Source organism: Pan paniscus, chromosome 21 (assembly GCF_029289425.2).
Source record: "Pan paniscus chromosome 21, NHGRI_mPanPan1-v2.0_pri, whole genome shotgun sequence".
In the NCBI taxonomy this organism is placed as follows: Eukaryota; Metazoa; Chordata; class Mammalia; order Primates; family Hominidae; genus Pan; species Pan paniscus.
This window is the reverse complement of record NC_073270.2, coordinates 48,043,574-48,065,888: the sequence shown is the minus strand read 5'-3', so window position 1 is coordinate 48,065,888 and position 22,315 is coordinate 48,043,574. Positions and strand designations below refer to the sequence as shown.

Genomic DNA, 22,315 nt, shown 5'->3' with positions numbered 1-22,315 from the left:
TAAAACCCTGTCTCTACTAAAAATACAAAAAAAATTAGCCAGGCGTGGTGGTGGGCACCTGTAGTCTCAGCTACTCGGGAGGCTGAGGCAGGAGAATGGCGTGAACCCAGGAGGCAGAGCTTGCAGTGAGCCGAGATTGCGCCACTGCACTCCAGCCTGGGTGACAGAGTGAGACTCCATCTCAAAAACAAGAAAAAAAAAATGTTTTTTTCTTGAAGAAATCATAGTAACTGAACAAGCAGGAGACATGGTTTGTGTATACTGCCCATTGTATCACATGAATGTGAAAAAGACATGGACTCAAGGGTTGAGATTTAATAAAATTAATGCTTTTTACTGCTTCATCGAGGACCTTCTTAAGTGAAACTGGCATTTTTGCTTTTATAGCAAGTATGAGGTGGTGAAGAATATAATGACAAGTACAGTTGGGTACCACTGCCTTGAGTTCTCCTGAGGCACCAGCAGTATTGCCTACCTTTCCAAGGTCAATATTAACAAAGTGGAAAAGGGCAAATGAAGTCTTAGTATTACTATTACAATTATGTCAGTGTGACAGAATCATTGAATGGGTCTGAAGAACTCCCAAAGGACATCTCTGGAATTTGGTATATATAAGAATATCACGGTGAACCTGTTCAAAATTTGCATTCCCAAGCCTCATACTCAGAGGTCTATCATGGGAATCCAGAATTCACAGGCAATTCTGTTGTTGGTTGGATGAGAACCTCCAATTCTCTGTGCATACACGATTTTCACCTCATTGCACTTCTGCAATCCTCAACAGTAGGTTACGTCTTCCCATAAGAAGAATATTTCAACTGGTGTTACAATTTTTCTCTTGCATTTGTTTGCCCTATCTGGCAAATAAGTATGCCTGCTATTACGATTAATTTAATGTTTAATTAGTAATTATTCCATTTACATTTTTAGAGCTTAGAAGGGCTTTTTGAAGATAATTGATTTCAGATGGTATTATATTTAAAAAAAACTGTTCAGAGAGATTTCACCTGATACTTTCCTTTTCCTTAAGCAAATGTCTTTGTTGCAAGGGGAGACATCCAGGCGCCCTACTGATTACTCTTTTAAAAACAATAACATCTTCCTCTGTAAAAGCATTGCTGTGGGTTCTAATCGCCAAGTTAGGAGCTGAATCGCCATGGAAGCTAGTCTTGTTTAACTTGATCTTTTTTATTTGCTCCTCTCACCATGTAAGGTAACTTTAGAAAACGACATTTCAACTGAGAACTTGACAGGAGTATAAAGGGGGTTGCTTCCCAGGATGTCTGAGGTTTGAGAGGCCCAGGGTAAAGAAAACAGCCTGGCTCTCCACTAGGATACAGAAAATGATTCAGAATGTATATTAGAAAACAAAACAAAACAAAAACCAGCAAGCTTTCCAGTCCCCTAATGTGTTCTGTTTCACATTACTGCTTTTCAAAATTTAATGTGCAAATGAAATAAGTTGGGACCTCTTAAAGTACACATTCTAATTTAATAGAGCTGAGGTGGGGCCTGGGACTCTGCATTTCCAACACATTTCTTTTTAGGTGATGAAGATGCTACTGGTGTGTGACCACACAGGAGCAGGGCCCCTGCAGCATTCTGCTTGTTCTTGCTTCTGTTGGTTAGCACTGTTTGCTTTGAATGCTCTATTTGTTAAGTATAACAATAATAAAAAACAAGTTTATTATTTGTAGAGATGGGGTCTCACTATGTTGCCCAGGCTGGAGAGCAGTGGCGTGATCATAGCTCACTGCAGCATCAAACTTGATCCTTCCAAAGCACTGGGATCACAGGCATGAGACACTGTGCCTGGCCTACATAGACTACATAGACTTGCTTAAAGTTATTGTTTAATTGAGTTATTAACATAAGCTAATAGAGCTATTGGCTAGTGGATATTTTAATTATTTTTTATTTATTTTATTTTTTTGAGATGGAGTCTCATTCTGTCACCCAGGCTGGAGTGCAGTGGCGTGATCCTGGCTCACTGTAACCTCTGCCTCCCATGTTCAATTGATTATCCTGCCTCAGCCTCCTGAGCAGCTGGGACTGCAGTCATGTGCCCCTACCACGCCCAGCTAATTTTTTTGTATTTTTAATGGAGACGGAGTTTCACGATGTTGGCGAGGCTAGTGTTGAACTCCCGATCTCAGGTGATCCGCCCACCTCAGCCTCCCAAATTGCTGGGATTACAGGCATGAGCCACCGCTCCCAGCCAGTTATTTTAAGCTGAGTCAAATATCTTTTATACATTACTGGATTCTTGACTGATTGAAATTATACTTTTCAACATGTACTTAGAAAATAGCACTTCTGGAATCAAGTAGGGATGGGATCTATTTTGTAAATATTGAATAGTCAACAATGCCCAGCTGGGTAGAGAGTATTAGGCATAGATTATGCCATGTCGTTCATGTGGATAAATCCATCCATCAATTAAAAATATGATACTACAGCTATTTTGTAACATATTAAATTTAAAAAAATTTTCAAAGTATTTTCATATTCCTATCTTTGATCCTTATCACAATACTAAGGTAATTCATACAATGTTATCATTTTATTTTAAATGATGTTTAAGTTAGAGTCACCACAAAATAATGCATGCTTATATAGAAATGATAGGAAAATTTTTAAAATACTGACGTTTGGGAAATTTTCCCTATTTTTATTCACCAAATTAAAAAAAATAGGCTTTATGTAAGGTTGATCCTCCCTGATAATGTTGCATCCTTCTTTTGCCACATATCATGATAGCTATTACCATTTTAATGATGTTTGGGGAGTATTTATTCTTTTGTTTCTCCAAGTAGTTGACAGATTTCCTCCACATCGTTTATTGAATACTCCTTCCAGTCTTACTGAACGGTGATGTTGCCTCTGTGTGTGTGTGTGTGTGTGTGTGAGCCACTACATTCTTGGTTTATACTGTTCCATTAGATCTGCCTCTCTGTTGGTCACTGTGTCTGTATCACCCATTTTAATATAGCTTTACAAAACATTTTAATATCTAGTCTTCCTATTTCTTGTTGTTCAAAATGTTCTTGGCTATTTTTACCCACTTATGTTTCCCTATGAATTTTTAAATCCCTTTATCATATTCTCTAAACAATCCCCAATGGAATTGGTCTAAATTATATTAAGACTATTGCTTAATCTAAAATGACTATATGTATTAACGTGAGCTTTTCCACACTGAAAGAGGGCAAGCCTATCTATTCATCTGAGTCTTGACTATTTCTCAGGACGTAGGCATTGACTCTCATGTAGACTCCATCTATAGCTACCTTGTTAAAATTGTTTTACTAACATTAAGCTTGTGGTGTCTTCTGCTATCTGTCCCCTATTGTGTTTGCTAACTGGTTTTTGCTAGTATTTAGGGAAACTGTGTGAGAGAGTGTGTGTGTGGTGTGTGTGTTTTCTTCATCTCATTCACTGAAACCTCTTGTGAGTTTCTTTAATTAAGTTTTATTATCTTGGTTTACCAGCTAATAATCACACCATCTATGAATAATAATAATTTTATGTCCTCCTATTACAGTTCCAATAGCTCTTATTTTGGTTTTATGTTTTGTTGCTTTGGGTAGAGCTTTCCGGGCAACGTTGCCAAATAATATTAATAGCTGAACTTTTTGTCTAAATTCCAACCTCAAACACTAGACATCCAGCAAATTTCTCTTACGTGTAATGTTAGTTGTAGATTTGAAATAGGTATTTTGAAATCTGAAAAGGAAAACTATTTATATTCTATAGTTTATCTTTATGACTCTTTTAAAATGAGTGATTTTATCAAGTGCCTTTTTGGTATCTACTTATATGATCGTACTTTTCTTTTTTCTACTTGGATTTATTTATGTGATATTTTCCTAGATTTTCTATTACTAAATCTGTCTTGTGTACCTGCAGTAAATGATCCACTTATGGAGCACCAATTTAATAGTATGTTAGAGGAATAGTTTGTAACAATTTGAGATGGTTTTCCTCTTTTTCTGTCTGATGTAATTGTTTCTATGACATGGGAATTATCCGTTCCTGGAAGATTGAAAGAACTCATTGGAAAAGCCATCTGGCTCTAGTGTTGTTTATTCTAATTTTCTCTTTATGGAATGCTTAATTAATTTATTGTCATTCTTTTTTGTTTAGTAACAAAGGCTTTTCAGATGCTGAAAACAGGTTTGGTCCTGTCCCATAAGCATTAAACATTATTGTTCTCACAGTAATAGTTTCTAAAGAGCAGGAAATTGTGGCTTTGATTTTCTATTTGATACGAGAATTACTTATAAGGCATCGTATAAGGTAAGTTCTTATTTTCCCCAGTTGGAGGTTTTCATTTGTGCAGAATTTTGATTTAGCAATTTCTGGTTCTATCCCATTATATATACGGAATATAGACTATACCTTTATTCAGATAATTTATTGATTTTTATGTGTGTCCTTTGTCATTTTTATCCGCTATACCTGATATGATTTTTAAAATATTAAAATATTGCTTCCTTCTCTGTCATATTTTCTGGGAATAGCTTTTCTAATTGGTTGTTTTATTTTTTATTCTGTTTTCAGACATTTCAGATTTACATATAGACAAATCTGTCATTTTTCTTTTGTCTTTTGTAAATTGTTCTATTATTAAGCTTAAACAATTCTTTTCCACTCAAGATTATCTTTTTATTTGATTTCAAACCTACAGGATATTGCAAGAATGAGACAATAACCATCCACATATCCTTCCCATAGATTTGCCAGTCATAAGCATTTTGCCATATTTAGTTTCTCTCTCTTTCTCTTGTCTCTCAAATGGTTATTCAACCATTTGAGGGTTACTTGTAGTGACCATGACACTTCAAAACCTTTAGTTTGTATCTCCAATGGAAAGGTCAGTCTGTTACATAGCCACAAAACAATCATCACGCTCAGGAAATTTCAAAGTGACATAATGCTGGTATCTAATATATAGGTCATATTCAAATTTCCCCAACTCTCCCAATTAATTGTCCTTTAAAGCTTTTTAAAATTCAATCCAGGATCCAATCAAGGATCACACATTGTATTTGGTTGGCAAGGGCATACTAAAATTTTTCAGTAAATAAATTAATTCTGAACTATTGGAATATAATGTGGTTTTTCATATGTAGCGAGGTCTTAAATTTGATGATTTCATCTCATAATTATGGAATTTCTGAAACACTAAGTGATAAAATTTTCTTTTTCATTAATTTATGTTGCGTGTAATTTTATACATAAAATTATATGTTTCTCTCTCTCTGTCATACACACACACACACACACACACACACACACACACACCCCTACCTAGTCCATTTTTATTTAACTCATACTCTAGTACCCATGGTTTAATCATTGTAACTTCATAATATAACTTAATATCCAGTAGTGGTTTTTCAGCCTCATTACTTTGTTTTCTTTTTTTTTTAAGTTCTTAACCATATTTCCCATTTGAACAAAACAAATCTTACTGGAATTGTCAAATTATGGCCATCCACATCTTTAGGGCTCACAAATATCACCTAACTGGCTCATATTTTATACAATTTGCTTTTTCTCAAAGAAAACAATACATCAATTTGGCAAGAATTGACATTTTTACAATATACGATGCTTTCCTCCAGGATTTCAGCCTTTCTGTCCATTTATTCATCTTCAGTTCAGCACAATTATTTAACACCCACTCTACCAAGCCGTGTGCTAGGGGCTGGAGATAGTCTTTTAAATCATTCAGTAGAGTTTTCTTTTCCTTCCAATGTCAGTCCTATACGTTTCTTATTTGTGTTTTCCTTAGCTGTTTTTAAAGGACTCTATTCTAAAAGGCTTTTTCATTACATCTTCTAGCTTGTTTTCCATGGTGTATAGTGTATTTATTTCCATCTTCTACAAAACTACTTTACTGAATTCTTTTATTAATTTTAACAGTCTTTCAGTTGATTTGCTTCAATATATTAGGTCTAGTCATGTTATCTGCAAATGATGATGAATTGCTTTCCTTTCTAAAATGTATATCTCTTCTGTTTTGTGTCTTATTGCATTGGTCACAATTATTCCATTTTAGAGGCAAGTTCTAGAGGTAAAGTGACTTTCTCAGCATAGCAGACAGAGCAGCGAGTGTGAAGCCAGTACTAAAACTTCCACCTTGCTTTAGCAAAGGTCACCATATCAAGGTTATCTACCCAAATATTGCCTAACTGGCCCCATATTGATCCAGCCACTTTTTCCCAAAGGAAGGTTGACATTTGCAGTGCTTACAGTTCTCTCTTAAAAGGACCTAATCTGTTAGGTGTGGTAGGTAAAAATTAAGAGGGAAAGTGTAATTGGCTATATTGTGGATTTAGGTTGCTATTTTAAATAAAGTGGTCAGGACAGACTTCCCTGGCAGAGGTGAAAAAGTAAGCCTTCCTTAGGTTGCCTATCTCCAAGGGAAGACCATTCAAGGAAGGGGATAGCGAGAGCAAGGGCCTTGAAATGGGAGCGTGTGTGGGATGTTCAGGGAACAGCAAAGAGGCCAGTGTAACTGGAGAAGAATTAGAAGAGTAAGATCAGAGAGTTCTTAAGAGTGAGTCTTGTAGACATTGTAAAGATGTTGCATTTTACTCTAAGTAAGGTCAGAGCCATAAGGGGGCTTTGAGCAGAGGGGAGTCTTGAGCTGAGTCATGTTTTTAAAGAGTCATTCTAGCCACTGTTTTGAGAATAAATTTTGGGGGCAAAAGTGAAAGCAGGGAGACCAGTTGGGAGGCTATTACAATAATCCAGTTAAGAGATGATGGAAGCTTAGTTCAGAGCTGTAACTATGAAGATGCTGAGAAGCAGTCAGATTCTCAATATACAGTATATTGAAACTGAAGCCATGGGAATTGCTTATGGACTGAATCTATGGTATTTTGAAAGAGAAAAGAGCCATGATTGAGGGAAAACTTATTTGGATGCTTCAACTGGATTTTCATGATTCCTTTACACAACATATTTTCTTCCTCTAAATTTCTACACAAAATTCACTTTCATTAAATGTATCAAATTCAATTCAATCATAGGAGAAGGGCCCAAATAAGAAACAAAGCCACTCTTTGGTGTCTAATTCAGTAATATTGTAATAATAATGCATGCAGCAATTGTGAAGGCTCCAGCCAACTTTCATAGAGCACTTTCTAGAATGCACTTCCTAGACATGTAATTTCAGTCTTTGCACTGCCCTGTAGGTTCCTCCCTTCCCAGAATCCTTCCCTGGCAGAGTTCTTGCTGCCCTCACTTCATTGGATTATAGTGAACAGTTCATTATTTCTCCACTCTGAGCTCTAAGCACCCAGTACCCAGTGGCCAGGTTGCATTCAAATTTGAACCTGCTATGTTTACTTTATTGAGCTATCATCACCCAATAAATGTCTGATGAATAAATGTATAAAAGACAGACAGATAGGACAGTAGGTCGCCGAACTAGTCAGAGGCAAAGCAAAGATGCACGTGCACTAATTCTGACACTAATCCGCCAAATGTACACCTCCTCCCATTTTCTTGTCTCCTCTGCGAGCTATTTTGACTAGGCAAATAGTGAGTAAAAACAGGAATTCCCAGAGTCTTGGAAGAAAGGTTGGCTAACTAAGACATATCATTGTAAATTTCAGCTCCATAGTTCTGAGTGACCTTTAAGCAGGGAATGTAATTGCAAAGCTAGATTCTGTTGGGCATTACAAAGCTCACACTTGTTTCTTAGCCCATCTTATCCTATAAAACCAATGGTTTATCATAGCATTTTGTATTAAAATTTGTGCATACTTAAATGCCAAAGCATAGACTTTTGAAGTGTGAAAGGACATTCAAGATTATTCAGTCTGTTTCTCTTAACAGCTTTATTGAGGTATAATTTACATACCATAAATTTACCTATGTTAAGTGTACAATTCTTTAGTAAATGTATAGGATCGTGCAACTATCACCACAGTCCCATTTTAGAATATTTTCATCACACCATAAAATCCCCTATGCCCATGTACAATTGATTCCTATTTCCACTTCCAGTCCCAGGCAATTGCTCATCTGATTTCTGTCTCTATGGCCTTGCCTTTTCTCCATAACTTAATAAATACGAATAGAATCATACAATATGTAGTCTTCTGCGTCTTATTTCTCTCATTTAGCATAATGTTTTGGAGCTTCATGCTGCAGATTGTAGCAGTAGTTTATTTCCTTTGTTACTGAATGATATTCTATTGCATAGATATACCACATATTGTTTACCCATTCACCAATTGGTTGATAAACATTTGGGTGGTTTTTATGTTTTGGCGATTATAAATAATGCTTCTATGAACAGTTTAATTCAAGTTTTTGTGTGGAAATGTCTTATTTCTTTTGGGTAGATAGGTAGAAATGGAATAACTAGATGAATGGTACTTTTATGTTTACCTTTTTAAGGAACTACCAGACTGTGTCCCAGAGTGACTGTACCATTTTACCTTTCCAACAGCAATGTATGTTGGTTCCAGTTTTTCCACATTCTTTCAAACACTGGTTGTCTGTCTTTTGTCTGATGGCCGTTATAATGGGTGTGTGTGATAGTTTCTCATTGTTGCTGTAATTTATATTTTCTTTTTTTTTATTTTTATTTTATTTTATTATTATTACACTTTAAGTTTTAGGGTACATGTACACAATGTGCAGGTTAGTTACATATGTATACATGTGCCATGCTGGTGTGCTGTACCCATTAACTCGTCATTTAGCATTAGATGTATCTCCTAATGCTATCCCTCCCCTCTCCCCCTACCCCACAACAGTCCCCAGAGTGTGATGTTCCCCTTCCTGTGTCCATGTATTCTCATTGGTTCAATTCCCACCTATGAGTGAGAACATGCAGTGTTTGGTTTTTTGTCCTTGCGATAGTTTGCTGAGAATGATGGTTTCCAGCTTCGTCCATGTCCATACAAAGGACATGAACTCATCATTTTTTATGGCTGCATAGTATTCCATGGTGTATATGTGCCACATTTTCTTAATCCAGTCTATCATTGTTGGACATTTGGGTTGGTTCCGAGTCTTTGCTATTGTGAATAGTGCCGCAATAAACATACGTGTGCATGTGTCTTTATAGCAGCATGATTTATAGTCCTTTGGGTATATACCCAGTAATGGGATGGCTGGGTCAAATGGTATTTCCAGTTCTAGATCCCTGAGGAATCGCCACAGTGACTTCCACAATGGTTGAACTGGATTACAGTCCCACCAACAGTGTAAAAGTGTTCCTATTTCTCCACATCCTCTCCAGCACCTGTTGTTTCCTGACTTTTTAATGATTGCCATTCTAACTGGTGTGAGATGGTATCTCATTGTGGTTTTCATTTGCATTTCTCTGATGGCCAGTGATGGTGAGCATTTTTTCATGTGTTTTTTGGCTGCATAAATGTCTTCTTTTGAGAAGTGTCTGTTCATGTCCTTCACCCACTTTTTGATGGGGTTGTTTGTTTTTTTCTTGTAAATTTGTTGGAGTTCATTGTAGATTCTGGATATTAGCCCTTTGTCAGATGAGTAGGCTGCAAAAATTTTCTCCCATTTTGTAGGTTGCCTGTTCACTGTGATGGTAGTTTCTTTTGCTGTGCAGAAGCTCTTTAGTTTAATTAGATCCCATTTGCCAATTTTGGCTTTTGTTGCCATTGCTTTGGTGTTTTAGACATGAAGTCCTTGCCCATGCCTATGTCCTGAATGGTAATGCCTAGGTTTTCTTCTAGGGTTTTTATGGTTTTAGGTCTAACATTTAAGTCTTTAATCCATCTTGAATTAATTTTTGTATAAGGTGTAAGGAAGGGATCCAGTTTCAGCTTTCTACATATGGCTAGCCAGTTTTCCCAGCACCATTTATTAAATAGGGAATCCTTTCCCCATTGCTTGTTTGTGTCAGGTTTGTCAAAGATCAGATAGTTGTAGATATGCGGCATTATTTCTGAGGGCTCTGTTCTGTTCCATTGATCTATATCTCTGTTTTGGTACCAGTACCATGCTGTTTTGGTTACTGTAGCCTTGTAGTATAGTTTGAAGTCAGGTAGCGTGATGCCTCCAGCTTTGTTCTTTTGGCTTAGGATTGACTTGGTGATGTGGGCTCTTTTTTGGTTCCATATGAACTTTAAAGTAGTTTTTTCCAATTCTGTGAAGAAAGTCATTGGTAACTTGATGGGGATGGCATTGAATCTATAAATTACCTTGGGCAGTATGGCCATTTTCACAATATTGATTCTTCCTACCCATGAGCATGGAATGTTCTTCCATTTGTTTGTATCGGAGTCTTAACATTTGTTGAAATGTTCTTCCATTTATTTGAGACAGAGTCTTGCTCTGTTACCCAGGCTGGAGTGCAGTGGCGTGATCTCGGCTAACTGCAGCTCTGCCTTCCGGGTTCACGGCATTCTCCTGCCTCAGCCTCCTGAGAAGCTGGGACTACAGGCGCCCACCACTGCGCCTGGCTAATTTTTTTTGTATTTTTAGTAGAGACGGGGTTTCACCGTGGTCTCGATCTCCTGACCTCATGATCCACCCGCCTTGGCCTCCCAAAGTGCTGGGATTACAGGCGTGAGCCACCGCGCTCGACCTTAAATTCTTTTTTTTAAGAAATACCTATTGAAAAACCATTATGTGTCTAGTATGGTATTAGAAGCAATGAACTAGATGGCAAGATCTCAGACCTCATCAAGTTGGCAGCCTATTTGGGGGCAAGCAGTAAAGCCAGTAAACAAATAATTAAATAAGACATGTTTCAATTATGATAAAAGCTGTGGAAGAAATAAATCAGGAGATGTGGTGTACAATGACTCAGAATACTGGTAATTATGTATTAATGCTTTGGTGAATTTGGAATGACTCAAATCAGTGTGTCTTCCAAGGGAGTGAGAATACTGGAGGGGAATGCTCCTGTTGGCTATACAGGTATAAATATCAGAATAAACATAAGAGCAAGCGTATAAACATCAGAATCACCTAGGTTTATGATTTTGTAGCTGCACATTTAACTATCTAGAGAGCTTTTCTAAAAAGTACTGATGCTAGGGTCCCACCCCTAGAGATTCTGATTCAGCTTATCTGTAGTAGAGCCAAGGAATAAGCATTCTGAAAGCCCTCTGGGTAATTATAATATGCAGCCACAAGTTGAGAACTATTGATCTTGAGCAACCCTCCATTGAGATTCTGAGATGACTGTTCACTGCCCTCACTTGAAGAATCAGTGATGGAGAAGCCACTATGATTGGTGAGAGATTACCGTATCTCTCAGATGAGGAGTGCTGGAAACAAAGTTTGAAAATTACCTTGATAAAATAGGTCTCTGATCCTTTCACAAGTCTCATATGGTCATTGTCCAAAACTGCCCTGTCAGAGCCACTCTTGCTGGCCTCCCAGACACTGTCACCTCCCCTTTTCTGCTGTGTGTCCGTCTCCCAGCTTCCATGTGCTTTGATGTAAATGGCTTCCAGGTGTGACCTGCTGTGGGATGTTGCCATTAAGATGCCAGAGCCGCCTTGTCTGACCCTCACACAAAGTTAGGAGTGCCTTAGAGTTTATGTCTCTCTGGTGCAGACATAACCAATAACTGACCAGCACTGGAGGTTCAAAAGCCTTTGGTTTGAGATGAGACAAATGCTGGGGGTATAATTTATGCTCCAGAGCTCCCTATGAGATCAGGCTAAGACTGGGACTTTGCCTGATATCACACCCTTGCTCCACTTCCTCCCATTTTCTCTCACTCCTTTACTAGTTTCTTCTGGGACTACTTCCTCAATACATCATTTGCAGTGAAACTTTGGCTCAGGGTCTGTTTCTGGAAGAACCTGAACTCAGACATGCCTCCTTCTGGGAGAACGTGGACTAAAATATGCATCTTTCTGAAGTTGGGCAATCTGTACCTGTGAGCTAAAGCATACACTCCATCTGTCACCTGACTTCAACTTTCTGAAAGGATACACCTCCTAGCTAGAAACTTTTCTAGATATAGAAAGAGGGCCACAGGAACTGTTACTGATGGAAGGAGGCTCTGATAGGTCCCTGGTCCCCCTCAGTGGAATCTGGTCCGAGAATCTCAAGCCACCATTTAAACCATTAGCTTAGGGTCCAGAGGGAGGAAGATGGTCAAGCAGCAGGCTTTTCCAAAGCCTATGGAGAGGTTCTGAGGGTTTTTGCCTTGGATGGACAGCAGGAGATACTGAAAGTAAGAGTACAAACTCTCCTTGACCTTACAGAAGTCACCTTAGAGTGAATGAAATTAGTTGGGGGCACAGTATAACTCTTAGATCCTTGCAATAAGAGATCCTTGGCATAAGTAATGAAAAAACAGGTCATAAATGCCCATCTTCCCATTGGAAGAAACAGAGAGGGTGTCACAAGAGGAGAAAATGTATGAGTAAATGCTATGTGCTGTGTGGTGAGTGTCTTAGGTGATTCTTCTCTCATGTTATTGGGATTTTTCCTACTAAAAAAATCCTTTCTCTTTAAAAATGATTCTGAATAGATTATTGCAACCACTGTTTTTGAGCTGGAGATATGACCCCAAAAGGGAGGTCATTCACATTTGGATATGATTTTATCATTACCAGCAAGCTGAAAAGAATATGCTCTTAGATAAATGTATTCTCAAGAGAATGAGAATGAAGCTATTGCAAGAAATACAAATAATACCCAATTTCTTGTTTCTTTCCCCCACCCTTTCCTAAAAAGTGTCAGGAAAGGAAAGTTATACAACTTGTGAGTGCTGTTTCTTCTCTCCACCTCTTCAATCAGAGTTCTGTGGTCTTTGAGAGAGGCTGAATCCACTGGCAAACAGATTTATCTAACAAAATGATTTAAATTTTTCTGGCTGCATTGCAGGTTTGCTTTTGAATGGACAGGCTGTGAATGCATGGGCCTGAAGGAGTTGCTGGGTATATTTTGGCACAATAATCACAATCGTATGTGAACCATATGTTGACTGCACAGTTTAAACCAAAAAAAAATACCCTTTGCTATTCTTTGTAATTTCATATGGAGTTGGTTGGGATAGAGCTAAGCAGTTTAGGATGCCAAGTTAAAAAAAAATGCTTGGAAGCCCCTTTATACGTTTTATTGGTTTGTAGGAAGAGAAGAAAATAGAAAAAAAAAAAAAAAAGGAAGGATACTGAGCTATGAATAAAAAGTCTGGGTTTCTACTTTTGCTGCAGTTTGACCCTCATGAATCACTTGACCTCTCGGCCTCAGCCTCCTCATGTGTAATCTGGCTTTTGAGCTTGGTTGAATTGACAAGTGGATCTTCAGTAATCAGATTGGTGGGGAGAAAGAGCTGATGGGGATATACAGGCTGACCCTCACAGAGATATTATGGCTGTGTCTAATAGTCCTTGGCAGCATTTGAATGATCAGAGCCCGGTGAGAACCCATCTTCTTGCTTGGCCACAACTATGGAATCTTATGCTAGTTGTGGACAGTAAATGAGGACAGCCATGTGGTTCGTCTTGATCCATCCCATCACAGGAGGGCCAGAGACAGTAGGAACTGATTCTTGGAGGGGGATTCAGTCCCAGGGAAGCTCCCAAGGCTTTGGGGGTCTCAAATTAGAGGGGAAAGATGACAGAAGGATTTAAGGTAGAATGGGAAGTCTGTCTGAGAAAGCAAGACAAAGGCCTTGTTATGTAGATGTGATCGATTCAAGCGGTGATTAGGGATAGGCTGGCCCTCAGAAGAAAGCAGGGACTCCCAGCTCTTTCCAACTCCTGGTCCTGGGGATGAGGCTATTGGTTCCTTCTAATCTGCTGAAGAGGATATGAGGACTGCTTTGGTTGCATGCTCCCAAATCCAATGCAGTGTTCTTAGGTGCTGTTGTTAGCTTCAGCAGGAGAGCCCAAGAGGTTGTCTGCTTCATGAAGCTCTTTTGTGTTTGCCCTTTCCCTCACAGATCAGAGTCCCACAAGTAATGGACCCTCAACTGGTCCAGCTACTATTAGCATTCAAGCCAGATTCAAAGATTTACCTGAATATATTGTTATTTATAAAGCAGTGCAGGTCCTGAAAACTCTGTTACAAACACCCCTCCCCTTCTGCCCTGCAACCTCTAGGTTTGGGTATTAGGTCCTTGTGCTATTTTTCAGTGACTGCTTTGAGCTTAGCTGTCCTGATAAACATAGGAATTGTACAGTTGAGAAGGACCCTAGAGTTGAGGAAGTGATTATTGAAATCATAATTTAATTTAAACGTTTATTGACTTCAACAGGCATTATGAACATGCATAGATGGTGCACACCCACACACAAACTTTGGGTTGTTAACACATTCTCAGATGTTACACACACTTATTTAGAAGTCTAAACACTCAGGTTAGCCACGTTCATCTGAATGTTATATTTACTCATTTGGAGTTAGATGCCCAGGTAATACAGATCCTCACTTGGAAATGGTACACCCTCAGATGTAGTGTGCATTTCTTGAGAGATTGTCCACATCCACTCGCATGTCACTCACATGCACTCTGAACTGTCAGGTTCTTACTCAGATGTGTATGTACAACAGGCATGGTCATTGAGCTGCTGTTTACCTGCACTCATCTAAGTGTGGCATATACTCATATGCCCAGCGCTTCCTTTTCACATGCCTGAAAATTCCTATGCTCAAGAAAATTCACAGGAAAACTTGCCATATTGAGTGTGTCACCTTTTCTTAGGGCAGTTCTCCATAGCCTTTTTTCCTTAATGAAATAGTCCTGTGTCTCTGTCATCTCCCAAGTTGTACTCCTTAATCAAGTGTCTTTAGATGGATAGTCTGATTGAAGGATGGTAGCCTGCAACACGTTTCATTTTTGATAAACCACATGCTGGTTCACTATGCCCTGTTTAAATGATTGGTTTGGGGTCCCCTACTGCAACCACCTCATTAATTCACAGAAGTCTCCAGTGGGTACTCTTTGGGCAATCGATCTTCTGTTTTAGATCATGAGTCCCAGAGATCTGTGCAATAAAGCTCTTCTAAAAGAAGAGCATTTATTCCAGAGAACTATAAACTGTGGGGCATTCAAAGAGATTGAAAAATGTTCTCCAACTTACAAACCTTAAAAGAACTTTTACAAAGAGAGTCTAACATTGGGTATCAGTTGATATTCAATAAAGGATCAGTCATCTCTATTCACACACTAGCATCTTCTTACATCCTTCTAACTTGAAGGGAACAATATGAGATCACTAGACAGGAACTCAAGGCAATCGCTGTTTATCCGATTAGGGTTTCTGCATCCAGGCAGATTTGGTTTCATGTTTGCTTTCAATTTTAATTCAATCCAATTTAATTTATTTGAACAAGCATTCATTGATCACTTGTTGGGTGACAGGCATCCTGCTGGGCAGTATGGGGCGGGGGTGGAGAATGAAGCAGAGATAAGTAAGCCACAATGCCTACTTTGTAAAAGGTCACAATCTAGCCAGTGAAAGAGTAGTCCCATCTCATGATATTGGAAAACAAAGCAGATGGAGATTAGGTGAGCTCTAGGGGAACTAAAGAGGGAGGTAATTCATCCAGACTGGACATATCTGGACAGGCTTCATAGAGGAAGTGAAAGACATGCTCAGCCTTTGGAGGAAACCAGAAGTGGCCAGGATGCAGGGCATTGCAGGTAGAGGAAGCATAAGTCAGTAATGCATGAGGTGAGATCCAAAAGATGTCTGTGCAATAGCATGGGGTCTGGAGTAGCTGGAAGATGGGAACACCATGAGAAGACCTTCTAAATGGAAGACAGAAGGCAGGCACAGAGGACTTCAAATGCCAAGATTAGGAGTTTAGATTGTATAATTTGGACAATGGAAGGCCTATGAAAGTGTTTGAAGAGCTATATGATTAGGAAGCCATATGATTAGGATGAGTGATTAATAAGTAAAGTGCCTTAGAGGCAAAGAGACTAGTTGAATCTGGGTAAGTGGGAAAGTGTCCAACCAAGGCATTATCAGTGGAAGGAGAAAAAAGAGGTGGGGCAGATGCAAACCTGCAGAAGCCAAATCAACAGACTTCTGTAAGGCTGTTGATTAGGATGAGGAGTGAGAACGAAGGAGTTAAGAACTGAGGATGAGCCCTAGATTCAGATTCTGGCCACTTGTCAGATGCTGCTACCATTTACTAAGAAAGGAAATGTAGAAGGAGGAGCAGACAGGTTTGTAGGGGTTGGGGCTAAGTTGAGTTTTAGATGTGTCTAGTGTGAGCTGGCTCTGAGACAGCTAAGTGGAGGTAAAGTTCTACAACGTGGTAGGTTTGAAAATCTGATGCTCAGGACTGGAGTTTTGTTGTAGACCGAAGCAATGCTTCCACATAGGAGAAGTTGGGTTGACACCATTAGAGCTAACAAGCTCATTCTTCCAGAAAGTTGCTCAACCATCTGTGTCTCCTCTTTCCTGTCCAGTGTTTATCAGCTGGTTGTCAAGGAGGAGCGACTTCAGAAGTCACGGAGGGCAGCTGACATTATTGAGTGCTTTTCGGTGCCCGTGAGCTATCGGAATGCCTCCAGCCTCGATTCTCTACACTACTTTGCTGCTGAGTTGAAGCCTGCCAACCTGCCTGTCACCCAGCCATTTACAGTGGGTGACAATAAGACATACAATGGCTACTGGAACCCTCCTCTCTCTCCCCTGAAAAGCTACAGCATCTACTTCCAGGCACTCAGCAAAGCCAATGGAGTAAGTATGGCCACATGGAGGCCATTCCTTGCGTTGTTTGTATTTTTTCATTCTCAAATGATAAGTCAGCAGGGCTCTAGAGCAGAGGTTGAAAAACTAAGGCCCATGGGCCAAATCCTACCTCATGCCTTTAAATTAAAAAAATAATAATACAGCTATGCCTGTTCATTTACATACTGTCTATGGCTGTTTTGATGCTTAACAGTAAAGTTGAACAGTTGTAACAGAGATTATATGCTCCACAAAGCCTAAGATATTTATTATATGGTTTTTTACATAAAACCTTTGCACACTCCTGTATTAAAGTAAAGAGATGGTGCTTTACTTGAGGAAATTACATGACCTCTCTGATCCTTAAGTTCTTCATATATAATAATAATATCTATCAATTTGCTATCTAGGAATGCACTAATCATGGTTTAGTTGATTAGTGATTAATACGCCCTTTGTCATTGCCATTGGTCACATTAGAAAATAGTGTTTCTCCAAAGACAAGGTAGCCATTTTTGTGTCAAATATTTCTTTGGTCGAGGATTGGCGCCAGTCATAATATTAGAAAATCACAGGGCTGGAAAGCATATCAAAGGTCATTCAACAATCTCAAACACACACAAAACAATGGTTCTATCCATACTACAACACCAATTAACTGGCATTAGTGCTTATTCTTGAATACCTCCAATGACAGAGAACTCATTTATCTCTGAGGTAGCTTTACTGTTTTCTGGAGTAGGGAGTGGGCTGTGTCTCTAAGGAGGCTTTTTAATGTACTTACTGAAATATTTCCTGTTGAAGTTTCTATCCATTGTTCTTGATTCACACTCTTAGCATCCTACAAAACCAATGCAACCACCTTCTTGTTTTATAGTCTTTCAGTTACATAAGATCTTTTCTAACACCCTTTTCTTCTCTATATAAATGTGCCCATAAGATTGTCTTTTCTGCAAGCTAAATATCTTTAGCCTCTTTTATTACACAAGTTTGTATTTTCCATCAAGGTGGTCATATTTTCATATTTCTTTTCTTTTCTTTTCTTTTTTTTTTTTTTTTGACAGAGTCTCACTCTGTTGCCCAGGCAGGAGTGCAGTGGTGCCATCTTGGCTCACTGCAAGCTCCACCTCCCAGGTTCATGCCATTCTCCTGCCTCAGCCTCCCGAGTAGCTGGGACTACAGGTGCCCACCACCACACCCAACTAATTTTTTTGTATTTTTGGTAGAGACGGGGTTTTACCGTGTTAGCCAGGATGGTCTCGGTCTCCTGACCTCGTGATCTGCCCGCCTCAGCCTCCCAAAGTGCTGGGATTACAGGCGTGAGCCACCGTGCCCAGCCCCAAAGTGGTCATATTTCTTTTAACAAATACCAACAAATGCTAAGACCTACAGTTCATATTAAGTTTATGTAGTATGTGCCCTCCAAGAGCTTATAGAAATGTAAGGGAGTCTGTCATGTGCCTTGTTATGCAGTGTATAACATGGAGAACTGAGAAGCTTGCTGGAGAAGGGAAGCCTGAGACAGAAGCAAGATTTGGTGAAGTGTGTGGGGAACAGCCTGGGCAGGCTCTGGGTGGCCAAGATGGAGAGTTTAATCTGTCAATGGCAGTCAGTGCTTGGTGAGAAACCCGGATTGAGGAACTAATTAACATTTAGAATGTCCACATACCCATTTAAATTCCACTGTGGTATTTCAGTTCTGCATTTATTACTGGTTCAAGCAACACTCCTCACAGAGAGCATAAGACTACAAAGAGAAGCTGCCAGACTGCCTTCCACCTGTCCATCTGGTCTTCCTGCTGCATGAAGCACTCTGATGTATTGAGCAGGAAGACATAAAAATTGGCAGAAGCATCTGGGGCTCATCTTGTTCTCGGTTCTCGGCATCCCACACTGGCCAGTTTATCAGTTCAGCACAACCCTCTAAGAAGGTGTGGCTTTCCCTGCTCTTGGCACACATCAAAAGTTGTGGTTGAGTTTCCATGATGAGATGAGAAAGAAGTAGCTTTACTTTATTCTTCCCACTAAGATACTCAGAAAACCTAGAAATAGAGCATGGCTATAGAACCCAGGCAACCAACAGATGCACATCAGAAGGAATGTCCTCACCATAAGAGTGGTTGGCCCTGAGCCAACCACAGAGGTTTTGTTACAGGAAAGGGGTCCTGATCCAGACTCCAAGAGAGGGTTCTTGGATCTCGCGTGAGAAAGAATTCAGGGTAAGTCCATATAGTGAAGTGAAAGCAAGTTTATTAAGAAGGTAAATGAACAAAAGAATGGCTACTTCATAGACAGAGCATCCCTGAGGGCTGCTGGTTGTCCATTTTTATGGCTATTCCTTGATATGCTAAACAAGGGTGGATTATTCATGCCTCCCCTTTTTAGACCATATAGGGTAACTTCCTGACATTGCCATGGCATTTGTAAACTGTCCTGACGATGGTGGGAGTATAGCAGTGAGGTCTACCGGAGGTCACTCTCATGGCCATCTTAGTTTTGGTGGATTTTAGCCAGCTTCTTTACTGTAAGCTGTTTTTATAGCAAGGTCTTTGTGGACTGTATCTTGTACCGACTTCCTATCTCATCCTGTGAGTTAGAATGCCTTAACCATCTGGGAATGCATCTCAGTAGGTCTCAGCCTCATTTTACCCAGGTCCTATTTAAGATGGAGTTGCTCAGGTTCAAATGCCTCCGACAGTTTGCTCCCCAAACATCATATCAGAGACCTCCCTCTTCAAGACTCAGGGATTTGCCATAGAGAAAAAAAAAAAAAAAAAAAAAAGGATCTCACTCTGAAACTGCCTCATCTCAGAAGCAGTTTTGACACTGCATCAGAAATGAACAAGGCCATTTAATTACCTGTGCCTTCTATTCCACACCATGCGTATGTACTCTTGCTTTGTAACTAAGATTCCGAGTAATGAAACACAGGCAGGAATGGAATTGGATGAGTGCTTATGCCACATGTCTTGCAGGTGCACTTGACCTCACAGGAACAGACAGGGGAAAAGCAATGGGAGCTGGGCACTCAGAAGGCTGTACTTTTCTGGCAAAGGAAAAACTACACACTGTTTCAAATGACTGTCTTTAGTATTAAATTTTACTGAGAAGAGTTGGGTGAAAGGGTCATTGAAGCAGAACAGCCATTCTCAGTCTAACAAATCTCTGCCTGGTCCCTCTCAAATTTTTCCATATCATAGAGGGCAGCAGACAATGATGTTAAGCCTGGAGGATTTTTGAGGAGAAAGTGTTATAATCCACAAATTCCTTATCAGCCAAGTTGTTGTTCGTGTGCAAATACATCAGAAAGCCATTCTCGGTATCCAGGGGCTCCCACGTTCCCTGCTTCTAATAAATCATTCACAGAGCAATTGACTGAGCAATGAATCAAAATAAAGAAATCAAGAATTGAGAAATGTGGAATACGAAGACCTACAGTGAGCATAAAACTAATTAAACATAGCATTAATGCTCAATAATGGCTCTAAATGTGTTACAAAATGGAAGGTTAATGTAAAATGTAACTACTTAAGGCAAAGATGCATAATGTAAAAACTTAACAGTTCTAATCTGGATCTATAATTCACTATTTTGTCAACAAAAACTAAGACAAAGTTGGAAGATGGATGAATGTAAATAAAAATCTGCTCATTTTCTCATGTTAGACAAGAGGGAATACATAATTACTGTTTTATTTCTGATACTGAGAATACTAAAAAGTATAGTTCTTTTAAACAAAGTCAGCTCTCCAATCTATACTTAAAAAGCTGAGAAACAACAGTCAACAAAGAAAAATGAAGAAAATAAAGAAAACTATAAGTAAACATGAAAATCAAAACTATAAAAAAAGCCAGAAGATGAAGGCACTAGATTTTATATGGGGTGGCGGGGAGGTAAAAAAGTGTTGTTTTGCTCCATTGTGAAAGAGAAAGAAAACAGCTTAGGTCAAAGAAAAATCAGAATTACCCATATTTCTGTCACTAAAAGATTAAAGACAAAGGATGAGATAGAGTTATATTAAACTCAAGTGAAAGGAAAGCAGAAATGGGCATTTGTTGCAGGATAGTTGTGAGCCAGGTGGAATAATTTACTATCAACAAATTTCATTGCTCCCTACTCTACCTGCAAGTTTTAGTCAAGGCAGGGTAGGAGAATTCTGAGGTCTGGACATCTTTGTTCTATGGATGTTAAGGATGGTTTGTCAGGTTAACAGAGTGGCTATGAATTCAACCTTTACTATCAGACTGCCTAGGTACAAAACCCTAGTAGCTGTGTGACTTTCAGTAAACTACTAAAATAATTAGATATGATGGATTAATTAAGGAAACATCTGTCAAGCACATGCAATATGTCAAAAAAGGCATTTTTCTGAGTGCTGAGAATGCAGCAGTGAGTCAAGCAAAGATCCCTGATCTCATCGTGTTTTCATTCTAGTGGGGGAGAGAACAAAAATAAATAAGTGAAATAATGTATCGAATAATGAATCCTTAGGTTTCACATTAGGAATGTGGAAGTCAGTCATTAAATGTTTACTATTATCAGCATGAGGATAAAGACATTTTATAGACTCTTTGTTGATCTGTGAATATGAAGTATTTTAATCCAGCCATGTGAACACCATGCAGAGTTCAAGTGTGGCATGCACTATAAGATATGGTGCTCAGGGTTCTTGCAGGCATTTTCATGACACAAGAGTTGTTCACAGGCACTTGTGTTGGGAATTTTGTTCCAATTAGTAATCTCACATTTACCCATTGATGCCTTCTTACAGATAAAAATGTAGTCCCATTTGTCCTGGCACACTGTCTTTGGTGCCTAATTCACAACACCTGTCTCTTATGAATTAGACCATGTTGTAACCATTTGTTTTGGATATAGCAATATTATAGAACTATAGCATCATAGAGTAGGAAGGACTTTGAAGTGTCATCTAGTCTAGACGAGAAGCCAAAAAAAAATCTCCAATAAAGCATTCTTAGCAACACATTGTATTGCTTCAGCTTGATCAATGCAAATTGCTGGAGTGAAAGGGAGTTGATTCCTTTGTGGAGCAGGTAAAATTGTTAAAGCTTTTTTCCCACATAGAGCTAAATTCTGTCTCCTTGACTCTCCCCTTGTAGCCACTTGTATTGATTTGAACAAATCAAAATGTTCTTTCCTTTGTTAGCCTTTCAGAGAAAATAAGGCAGTACCAACTACCCTCCTCTGGCCACTCAAGTTGTTTCTCATTGATAATTAACATGCTATTACTTCTTTTATTTTTCACATGGCATAATTTCTGGGTATCCTTCATCCTACTTACCCTTTTCTCTGATAGGCTCCTTTTCCCCATCATGTTCTCCTCAAAAAGAGTTGCCCAGAACCTATCACTGTTCTTCAGATATGGTTCAGACATGCCTGCTAGATTTTAACTAAGCCTCCTGTCTTGAACCTTTCCTAAGACATTATTTCTCAAACATCCCAACATGTTTTTCACTTTGGGGTCTTAATTCAGGGTGCATTTTACGTACATCTGTCTTTTCTTCACTGTTTGCAGAGCTAGTACCTTCTCATTTTTCAGGCCTGAGTTTCAATCTCACATCTCCAGAGAAGAGTCCAACCATATTACCTAAGAACCACCCACCAGCACTCACTCATATGTTAACCCACTATCTTTCTAT

The 22,315-nt window shown here is 39.1% G+C and overlaps 1 protein-coding gene across 14 annotated transcripts in view; it reads left to right on the top strand.

Annotated features, from left to right (window-relative positions):
* Positions 1 to 22,315, top strand: part of PTPRT (protein tyrosine phosphatase receptor type T) — a 1,127,644-nt gene that overhangs the window by 862,673 nt on the left and 242,656 nt on the right. For all 14 annotated transcript variants that reach the window (XM_034947434.2, XM_034947430.2, XM_055104674.1 and 11 more), the window contains exon 12: positions 16,391 to 16,664. In XM_034947434.2, the coding sequence (XP_034803325.1) occupies positions 16,391 to 16,664 (274 nt within the window). The remainder of the gene's footprint in view (positions 1 to 16,390; positions 16,665 to 22,315) is intronic.